Below are 10,312 nucleotides of genomic sequence, written 5' to 3'. Positions count from 1 at the left end.
CGGTACCGGGGGGGGGGGGGTCACGGAGCGGCCCCTCCTGGAGCCGCGTTGCGACCCTGTTCGGCGCGGGGGGGTTGGGCCGGATGGCCTTGAACGGCCCCCAACCGGAGCCCGGCCCGTAACCGCACACACGCAGACACTGCGGGCAGCGCCTTTATTTCTATGGGGGGGCCGCCCCCCGTCACCGGCGCCGCAGGTAGAAGGACGTGATGGAGCCCGGGGCGGTGCGCGGCGCCAGGCCCAGCTCCTGGTCGGACTGCGGGGCGGTGCTCAGGAAATGGCCCGGGAACGCGGCGGCCTCGAAGCTGTGCGTGCTGCCCCCGAACGTCTTGTAGAACGTGTAGGGAATGGCCGCGTCCTGCGAGGCGAACAGATCCAACAGCTTCACCTCCTGCGGGATCGAAAGGTGTGGGCACCTCCGCGTGGGGCCGCCCCATAGAGCCCCACATCCGGGGGTCACCGCCCCATAAAACCCAACTTCCGGGGACACGACCCCATAGAACCCTACAGCTGGAGTCACTGCCCCATAGAATACAGCCTTCAGGGATCACCACCCCATAGAACCCAACTTCCAGGGGTCACTGCCCCATAGAGCCCCACATCCGGGGGTCACCGCCCCACAGAACCCAAAATCCAGGGGTCACCGCCCCATAAAACCCAACCTCCAGGGATCACTGCCCCATAAAACTCAACCTCCAGGGATCACTGCCCCATAGAGCTCCACATCCAGGGGTCACCACCCCATAAAACCCAACTTCCAGGGGTCACCACCCCATAAAGCCCCACATCCAGGGTTCACTGCCCCATAAAACCCAACTTCCAGGGGACACTGCCCCATAAAGCCCCACATCCAGGGTTCACTGCCCCATAAAACCCAACTTCCAGGGGACACTGCCCCATAGAGCTCCACATCTGGGGTCGCTGCCCCATAGAGCCCCACATCCGGGGGTCACCGCCCCACAGAACCCAAAATCCAGGGGTCACCGCCCCATAAAACTCAACCTCCAGGGATCACTGCCCCATAGAGCTCCACATCTAGGGGTCACCGCCCCATAGAACCCAACGTCCAGGGGACACTGCCCCATAGAACTCAACATCTGGGGTCACTGCCCCTTAGAGACCCACATCCAGGGGTCACCACCCCATAAAACCCAACTTCCAGGGGTCACTGCCCCATAGAGCTCCACATCTGGGGTCGCTGCCCCATGGAGCCCCACATCCAGGGGTCAGTGCCCCATAGAACCCAACTTCCAGGGGACACTGCCCCATAGAATTCGACATCTGGGGTCACTGCCCCTTAGAGACCCACATCCAGGGGTCACCACCCCATAGAGCCCCACATCCAGGGGTCACCGCCCCATAAAACCCAACTTCCAGGGGTCACTGCCCCATAGAGCTCCACATCTAGGGGTCACCGCCCCATAGAACCCAACGTCCAGGGGACACTGCCCCATAGAACTCAACATCTGGGGTCACTGCCCCTTAGAGACCCACATCCAGGGGTCACCACCCCATAAAACCCAACTTCCAGGGGTCACTGCCCCATAGAGCCCCACATCCGGGGGTCAGTGCCCCACAGAACCCAAAATCCAGGGGTCACTGCCCCATAAAACCCAATCTCCAGGGATCACTGCCCCATAGAGCCCCACATCCAGGGTTCACTGCCCCATAAAACCCAACTTCCAGGGGACACTGCCCCATAGAGCCCCACATCCGGAGGTCAGTGCCCCATAGAACCGAAAATCCAGGGGTCACTGCCCCATAAAACCCAACTTCCAGGGGTCACTGCCCCATAGAGCCCCACATCCAGGGGTCACCGCCCCATAAAACCCAACGTCCAGGGGTCACCACCCCATAGAACCCAACATCCAGGGGACGCTGCCCCATAGAACTCAACATCTGGGGTCACTGCCCCATGGAGCCCCACATCCGGGGGTCACTGCCCCACAGAACCCAAAATCCAGGGGTCACCGCCCCATAAAACTCAACCTCCAGGGATCACTGCCCCATAGAGCTCCACATCTAGGGGTCACCACCCCATAAAACCCCACTTCCAGGGGACACCGCCCCATAGAACTCAACATCTGGGGTCACTGCCCCATGGAGCCCCACATCCAGGGGTCACCGCCCCATAGAACCCCGCCTTCATGTGACACCAGCTTGGTGTGACGCCAACCCAAGGGACCCCAACCTCCAGGTGCCACCATCTCGGGGTGCCACCACCCACAGTTGCCCCCACTTGCACCACCCCAAGACCTCAGGATGCTTTGGGTTGCCAACATGTCCTGGTGCCACCACAATGGGGTGCCCACCACGGGATGTCCCATCTCGGGGTGTCCCACCACGGTGTGTCCCAACTTGGGATGTCTCACCACAGGATGTGTCAACCCTGGGGTTTCCCATCATGGGACGTCCTGCTATGGGATGTTCCATCGTGGGATTTCCTGTCATGGGATGTCCAGCCATGCTGTGTCCCACCACAGGATGTCCCAACTTGGGGTGTCCCACCATGAGATGTCCAGCCATGGAGTGTCCCACCATGGGATGTTCACCCTGGGGTATCCCACCTCAGGATGTCCCATCATGGGATGTCCCAATTTGGGGTGTCCCATCACTGGATGTCCCATCTTGGGATGTCCAGCCATGCCGTGTCCCACCATGGGATGTCCCAATTTGGGGTGTCCCATCACTGGATGTCCCATCTTGGGATGTCCAGCCATGCCGTGTCCCACCATGGGATGTCCCAACTTGGGGTGTCCCACCATGGGATGCCCAGCCATGGAGTGTCCCACCATGGGATGTTCACCCTGGGGTGTCCCACCTCAGGATGTCCCACCATGAGATGTCCCAACTTGGGGTGTCCCATCATTCGATGTCCCATCGTGGGATGTCCAACCACGTTGTGTCCTCCATGGATTATCCCACCTTTGGATGCCCCACCTTTGGAATCCCACCTCACCTCGTCCCACCACGCAACCCGCTTAGTGTTGCCCACCCCCCACATCCCCACCACCCCGAGTTGCCCCCACCCGGAGCTGCCCCACCTCCAGCCCCCCCCTCACTGACACCCCCCCACGCTCACCTCCAGCTGCAGTCGGGGCTCGGGGCCGGTGCCACAGGACAACGCCTTGGTGCCCCCACGAATCCCCACCAGGAGGGGACACCGCTGGCGCTCCAGGTGCCGGTTGGGCACCACGCTGATGGGTTCTGCGGGGAGACGGGGGTGGGTGGGGGGCACCCTATGGGCGCGGGTGACGCCCCCCACCTCCCAGCACTCACCTTCCTGGTCGGCGTTGGCACCCTGCAGGTTGGCGGCCACCAAACGCCCGTCCCTCAGGTAGAGACCTTTGTGCTCCGTGTCCCTCACCACGTAGTGGTACGGCTGAGCGCCCGCCGGGACCAGCGCCGAGGTGGAGAATTCCTCGACTGCGGTACGTGGGGATAAGGGGTGGGGGGGGGAGAGGGGGGACGTGGGTGATGTGGGGCCGTGGAGGGACGGGGGGACGTGCGGGCGGCGCTGGGAAGGGGGACACGGGGCTTGGAGGTGGGGGGATGGGACGTCGCAGCTGGGTGGGGATTTGGGGACGTGGGGAAGGAGGGCGTGGGGGGATGGGTGGGCATCACAAGCATGGAGGGAGGGGACACGGCAACGTGGGGACCTTGGGGACATGGGGGCATGGAGAGGGGATAAAGGCGTGATGGGCATCTTGGGGGCGTGGGGATGCGTGGACATTGCAAGGGAGGGGACATGGGGACACGGGGACATGGGGACATGGGGACACGGGGACACGGGGACATGGGGACATGGGGACATGGGGACACAGGGACACGGGGACATGAGGATGGGGCTCTGAGGGGACAATGGGGATGGGGGACATGAGGACATGGGGATGGGGTTCTTGGGGGACCGTGGGGACAGGGGATATGGGGAAATGGGGATGGAGCTCTGAGGGGACCATGGGGACGCAGGACATGGGGACAGGGGATATGGGGACGTTGGGATGGAGCTCTAAGGGGACCGTGGGGACAGGGGACAAGGGGATGGGGTTCTTGGGGGCCATGAGGACGTGGGGGTGGGGCTCTGAGGGGACCAGGGGGACATGGGGACATGGGGATGGGGTTCTTGGGGGCCATGAGGACATGGGGCTCTGAGGGGACCATGGGGACCGGCCCCATGGGAACATGGGGACAAGGGGATGTAGCTCTCAGGGGACCTTGGGGACACGAGGACAGGGCCCCCCGCGCTCCCCATCCCTACCTCTCCCCAGGAAGTCATCAAACAAGGCCACCATGTCGGGGTCAACAACGGACTCCATCGGGTCGCCGTCCCCAGCGGCCGCCTCCATCGCCACCCCCAGCGGCCGCCCCCGGTGCTGATGCCACCCCACAGGATGTCCCCCGCGGCCCCTGGTGGGGTGACACAGAGCTGAGGGCGGCTGCCACGGCTGCGTGACTCAGTCCTGAGACACGAGAGGTGACAGGGACGGCCCCGTCCCCGCGGCTCACCTGCCTGCCTCTCTGGGCACGAAGGACATGGCTGCCGGCACCGACCGTCAGTAGGTTCCAGAGTGAACGCCCCAAAAATGTGGCCCGGGCTCCGTCCCCGCTTGTCCCCAACGGAAGCACAGCCTGGTGGCTTCCGAGTCCTGCCCTGCGCGTGGTGTCCCCTGGGCTGTCACCGGCGGTGCTTTTATAGGGCACGGGGACAGGGCCCGCCCCGGGGTGGATGGAGAGAAGCGTCTGGGCGGGCACAGGAGGTGACAGGATGTGGGGTGGTGGCGAAATTCACGTCCCCACCTGCCTGTGGGCCGTGCCCCACAGCGTGGCCTCCGTGCTTTGTCCCCGCCGTGTCCCATAGGCGGTCCCCAGGATGCACCTTTGTCCCCACCATCCCACATCCCGTGCATCGCGGCCCCATCGTCCCTCACCCCCACAGTCCGGCCCCGTGCCCCCTGTCCCCACAACGCTGCGTGTCACATCCCCACATCCCCACGCTCCTGTGCCCTGTCCCCACGTCCCTACGTGCCCAATCCAGCGTCCCACGCGCCCCCATCCCCACGCCCCCCCCCCCAATCCCGTGGCTTCTGTCCCCATTATCTCGTGTCCCATCTCATGTCCCGCCTCCGATGTCCCATACCCCCACCCCCGTGACCCCACACCCATCCCCACAATCCCATGTACTCCGTCCCCATGCTCTTTTGTGCCCCATCCCCATCATCCCGTGCCCCCCATCCCCACGTCCGTCCCCCATCCCCACGTCCGTCCCCCATCCCCACGTCCGTCCCCCATCCCCACGTCTGTCCCCCATGCACCCACAATCCCACATATTCTCTCCCCATGCTCTTTTCTGCCCCATCCCCATCTTCCTGTGCCCTCATCCCCATCCCTGTCCCCTATGCCCCCTGTCCCCATCCCCACAATCCCACACGCTCTGTCCCCATGCTCTTTTGTGCCCCGTCCCCACGTCCCCATGGCCCCCATCCCCTCTGTCCCCCATCCCCATGTCTGTCCCCCAAGCCCCCATCCCCACATCCATCCCCACAACCCCACGCATTCTGTCCCCACGTTCTTTTGTGCCCCATCCCCACGTCCCCACAACCCCACGCATTCTGTCCCCATGCTCTCTTCTGCCCCATCACCCCCCATCCCCACAGCACTCCCACAACCCCCCACCCCCCACCCCCTCCATCCCAACCCCAATCCCAGCCGGGCGTGCCGATGGGATCCGGGAAGGGGCCGTTCCCCGTCATTTTGGGGCAGCCCCGACACCCACGTCACTCCCGGCACCAACGCCGGTTCCACCCAACGCGGATCAAAGAGCTTTTATTCCACGGGGCCGGGCTCAGCACAGCTGGAAGTAGAAATCCAGGACGTGGGAGGCGTCGGGGCACCGGGACAACCCCAGGGGTTGGTGGGCGCGGGCGGAGGTGCAGAGGAACCAGCCGGGGTTGGCGGCCGACTCGAAGCGCCACAAGCCGTCCTTGTAGGTGCGGAAGAAGGTGAACGGGGCCGAGGCTGCGCCGCTGCGGGGCAGCTCCGTGATGTCTGCATCCTGCCGGCAGCGGGGGGGGGGGACCTCATCCCTCGGTGTCACATCGCCACGGTGACCCCGGCCCCGCGATGTCCCCGTCGCCACGGTGACCCCATCCCTGGGATCGCTTTGTGTCCCATCTTCACAGCGTCCCCATCCCCAGGTTGTCCCCATCCGCACGGTGACCCCAATCCCCGGGATCCTTTTGTGTCCCATCCCCACAGCGTCCCCATCCCCAGGTTGTCCCCATCCCCCCAGTGTCCCCATGCCCACAGTGTCCCCATCCCCAGGTTGTTCCCATCCCTATGGTGTCCCCACCCCCAGGATCCCTTTGTGTCCCATCTTCACAGCGTCCCCATTCCCAGGTTGTCCCCATCCCCACGGTGACCCCATCCCTGGGATCGCTTTGTGTCCCATCTTCACAGCATCCCCATCCCCAGGTTGTCCCCATCCGCACGGTGACCCCATCCCCGGGATCCTTTTGTGTCCCATCCCCACAGCGTCCCCATCCCCAGGTTGTGCCCATTCCCAGGATCCCTTTGTGTCCTATCTTCACAGTGTCACCATCCCCAGGTTGTCCCCATCCCCACGGTGACCCCATCCCTGGGATCCTTTTGTGTCCCATCTCCACAGAGTCCCCATCCCCAGGTTGTCCCCATCCCCACAGTGTCCCCATGCCCACAATGTCCCCATCCCCAGGTTGTTCCCATCCCTATGGTGTCCCCACCCCCAGGATCCCTTTGTGTCCCATCTTTACAGTGTCCCCATCCCCAGTGTCCTCAACCCCAGGATCCCTTTGTGTCTCATCCTCACAATGTCTCCATTCCCAGGCTGTCCCCATCCCCACAATGTCCCCATCCCCAGGATCCCTTTGTGTCCCACCCCCACAGTGTCCCCATCCCCAGGTTGTTCCCATCCCTATGGTGTCCCCACCCCCAGGATCCCTTTGTGTCCCATCCCCACAGTGTCCCCATCCCCAGGTTGTCCCCATCCCCACGGTGTCCCCATCCCTGGGATCCCTTTGTGTCCCACCCCCACAGCATCCCCATCCCCACAGTGTCCCCATTCCCATAATGTCCCCATCCCCATGTTGACCCCATCCCCAGGTTGTCCCCATTCCCATAATGTCCCCATCCCCAGTGTCCCCACCCCCGGGATCCCTTTGTGTCTCATCTTCACAGCGTCCCCATCCCCAGGTTGTCCCCATCCCCACAATGTCCCCATCCCCAGTGTCCTCATTCCCAGGATCCCTTTGTGTCCCATCCCTGTGGTGTCACCATCCTCAAGTTGTCCCCATCCTTGGGATCCTTTTGTGTCTCATCTCCACAGTGTCCCCATCCCCAGGTTGTCCCCATCCCCCCAGAGTCCCTGTCCCCATAGTGTCCCCATCTCCATAGTGTCCCTATTCCCAGGATCCCTTCGTATCTCATCCCCATAATGTCCCCATCCTCATGCTGTCCCCACCTCCATACTGTCCCCACCCCTCACTGTCCCCATCCCCATTGTGTCACTGTCCTGTCCCGATCCCTATATTGTCCCCATCCCCCACTGTCCCCACCCCCCCATGTCACTGCACTGTCCCCATCCTCATGCTGTCCCCCATCCTTCACTGTCCCCTCATTGTCCCCATTCCTGTACTGTCCCCATCCCCATGCTGTCCCTATACTGTCCCCATCCCCTCACTGTCCCCACCCTCACGCTGTCCCCATTCCATGCTGTCACTGCACTGTCCCCATCCTCATGCTGTTCTCTACTCCCTCACTGTCCCTTGCTGTCCCCACCCCCACAGTGTCCCTCTATTGACCCCATCCCCATGCTGACCCTATACTGTCCCCATCCCCACGCTGTCCCCACCCCCATGCTGTCCCTACACTGTCCCCATCCCTATGTTGTCCCTATTCTGTCCCCATCCCCTTGCTGTCCCCATCCCCATCGTGTCCCTATTCTGTCCCCATCCCCACGCTGTCCCCACCCCCACGCTGTCCCTATTCTGTCCCCATCCCCATCCCCTCACTGCCCCCCCCCACCACAGTGTCCCTACACTGTCCCCATCCCCTTGCTGTCCCCATCCCCTCAGTGTCCCCATTCTGTCCCCATCCCCTCGCTGTCCCAATCCCCTCTTTCCCCATCCCCATGCTGTCCCCACCCCCACACTGTCCCCATCTGTGCACTGTCCCTACACTGTCCCCATCCCCACTCTTTCCCCATCCCCACGGTGTCCCTATTCTGTCCCCATCCCCATGCTGTCCCCATCCCCACAGTGTCCCCTACCCTGTCCCCCCATCCCCTCACTGTCCCCATCCCTATGGTGTCCCTATCCTGTCCCCATCCCCTCGCTGTCCCTATCCTGTCCCCATCCCCACACTGTCCCCATCTCTATGGTGTCCCTATTCTGTCCCCATCCCCTCGCTGTCCCTATTCTGTCCCCATCCCCTCGCTGTCCCTATTCTGTCCCCATCCCCACCTGTCCCCACACTGTCCCCATCCCCGTGCTGTCCCAATCCCCTTTTTCCCCATCCCCATGCTGTCCCTGCACTGTCCCCATCCCCTCACTGTCCCCACCCCCACAGTGTCCCTATACTGTCTGTCCCCATCCCCATGCTGTCCCCATCCATGCACTGTCCCTACACTGTCCCCATCCCCACTCTTTCCCCATCCCCTCGCTGTCCCTATCCTGTCCCCACCCCCTCGCTGTTCCCATCCCCATGGTGTCCCCTCACTGTCCCCATCCCCTCGCTGTCCCTATTCTGTCCCCATCCCCATGCTGTCCCCATCCCCACAGTGTCCCTATTCTGTCCCCATCCCCACACTGTCCCCACCCCGACAGTGTTCCTATACTGTCCGCATCCTCATGCTGTCCCTATACTGATACTGTCCCCATCCCCACACTGTCCCCATCCCCATGGTGTCCCTATTCTGTCCCCATCCCCTCGCTGTCCCCATCCCCATGCTGACCCTACACTGTCCCATTGCTATGGTGTCCCTATCCTGTCCCCATCCCCTCGCTGTCCCCATGCTGTGTCCCCATCCCCACGCTGTCCCTATCCTGTCCCCATCCCCTCACTGTCCCCATCCCCTCGCTGTCCCTACACTGTCCCCATCTCCATGCTGTCCCTATTCTGTCCCCATCCCCTCGCTGTCCCTACACTGTCCCCATCTCCATGCTGTCCCTATACTGTCCCCATCCCCACGCTGTCCCCATCCCCTCACTGTCCCCACCCTGTCCCCATCCCCCCACTGTCCCCACCCCCTCGCTGTCCCCATCCTGTCCCCACCGTGTCGCTGCCCACCTGGAGGCGCAGCGTCGGCCGCGCAGCCGCAGGACAGGCGAGGCAGCGCGTTCCGTTGCGGATGCCCATGATGACGGGCTGCAGCTCGTGCTTGAAGAAGCGGTTGGGCACCCAGAACACTTTTTCTATGGGGGCACGTGGGGGGGGCGCACACCCCCCCACCGTCAGCCCTCGCTGCCGGCCGTCCCCAGGTGCCCCCCCCCCCCCCAGTGTCCCTTAAAGGGGCCGCTCACCCTCCAGCGCAGCGTTGGCGCCCTGCAGGTGCCCGGCCACCAGCTGGTCATCGCGCAGGTACAGCGACTGCTGGTTCGTGTCCCATATCCTACGGACGGACGGACGGACGGACGGACGGGGGTCGCGGTGACCCACAGCCCACCCCCCACATCCCCCCCCGTTTCCTCCCCCCCCCCCCATTTTCACCTGTATTTGAAGACCTTGGTTTGCGGCGCGGGCGCGCGGCACGGCACCGATCCCGCAGCCTCTGCGAGGAGGAGGAGGGCGAAGCTGAGCGCCATGGGGCGGTGCGGGGCGCGCTGCGGGCTTTGGGGGCCCTTTAAACCCCCCCCCGTGACTCCCATCCCGCCGCTTCCACTTCCCCTCCCGCTGCCCCCGGCTCACCACCCATGAGATGCCCCACTGGAAGCCACCCGCCCCGGAGCTTTGGGAAGGACGGAGGAAGGAAGGACGCGGAGTGTTGCCACACCGCCCGCACGTCCCGCCCCTGGGTGCCGCCATCGCGGGGACGGCGCGGGGCTGGGGCGAAAGGGAAGGAGCGAGGATCGAACTCGCCAACTCGGCGTTGAGAACGCGGCGCTCTGCTTGCCGCGCCACCTGGCGGCGTTCGTTGGCGGCGGCCGCGCATGCGCGATAGCAGCGGGCGCGTCGTGGGGAGCGGTGAGTGGAGGCGGCGAGGCGCGCATGCGCGGTGAGCGCGGAGTGCGGCAGGCGCATGCGCACCGCGCGCGAGAGCGGAGCGGCGCACGCGCAGTGG

The 10,312-nt window shown here is 64.1% G+C and overlaps 2 protein-coding genes across 5 annotated transcripts; both read right to left on the bottom strand.

Moving 5' to 3' along the window:
• Positions 1–148: 148 nt before the first annotated feature.
• On the bottom strand, positions 149–4,992 carry LOC116239873 (interleukin-36 receptor antagonist protein-like). 3 transcript variants are annotated; one of them, XM_031610109.2, is made up of 5 exons: positions 4,507–4,992; positions 4,259–4,407; positions 3,280–3,426; positions 3,083–3,207; positions 149–391 (listed from the first exon to the last, which is right to left on the bottom strand). In XM_031610109.2, exons 1-5 carry the CDS (start codon positions 4,533–4,535, stop codon positions 182–184), a joined length of 660 nt encoding a protein of 219 aa, XP_031465969.2. In that variant the 5' UTR covers positions 4,536–4,992; the 3' UTR covers positions 149–181. The 3 variants fall into 3 exon arrangements, with proteins under 3 accessions (XP_031465969.2, XP_031465971.1, XP_031465972.1); XM_031610111.2 differs by having other exon boundaries at positions 4,259–4,436; positions 4,507–4,777; XM_031610112.2 differs by having other exon boundaries at positions 4,259–4,426; positions 4,507–4,675.
• Positions 4,912–10,207, bottom strand: LOC116239870 (interleukin-36 receptor antagonist protein-like). Of its 2 annotated transcripts, none has more exons than XM_090125483.1 (5): positions 9,940–10,202; positions 9,742–9,802; positions 9,555–9,643; positions 9,322–9,446; positions 4,912–6,052 (listed from the first exon to the last, which is right to left on the bottom strand). In XM_090125483.1, exons 1-5 carry the CDS (start codon positions 10,181–10,183, stop codon positions 5,843–5,845), a joined length of 729 nt encoding a protein of 242 aa, XP_089981609.1. In that variant the 5' UTR covers positions 10,184–10,202; the 3' UTR covers positions 4,912–5,842. The 2 variants fall into 2 exon arrangements, with proteins under 2 accessions (XP_089981609.1, XP_089981610.1); XM_090125484.1 differs by having other exon boundaries at positions 5,948–6,149; positions 9,940–10,207.
• Positions 10,208–10,312: the final 105 nt, after the last annotated feature.

Source organism: Phasianus colchicus, chromosome 27, assembly GCF_987193195.1.
Source record: "Phasianus colchicus chromosome 27, bPhaCol1.hap1.1, whole genome shotgun sequence".
Classification (NCBI taxonomy): Eukaryota; Metazoa; Chordata; class Aves; order Galliformes; family Phasianidae; genus Phasianus; species Phasianus colchicus.
This window is presented reverse-complemented; position numbering and strand designations above follow the sequence as displayed.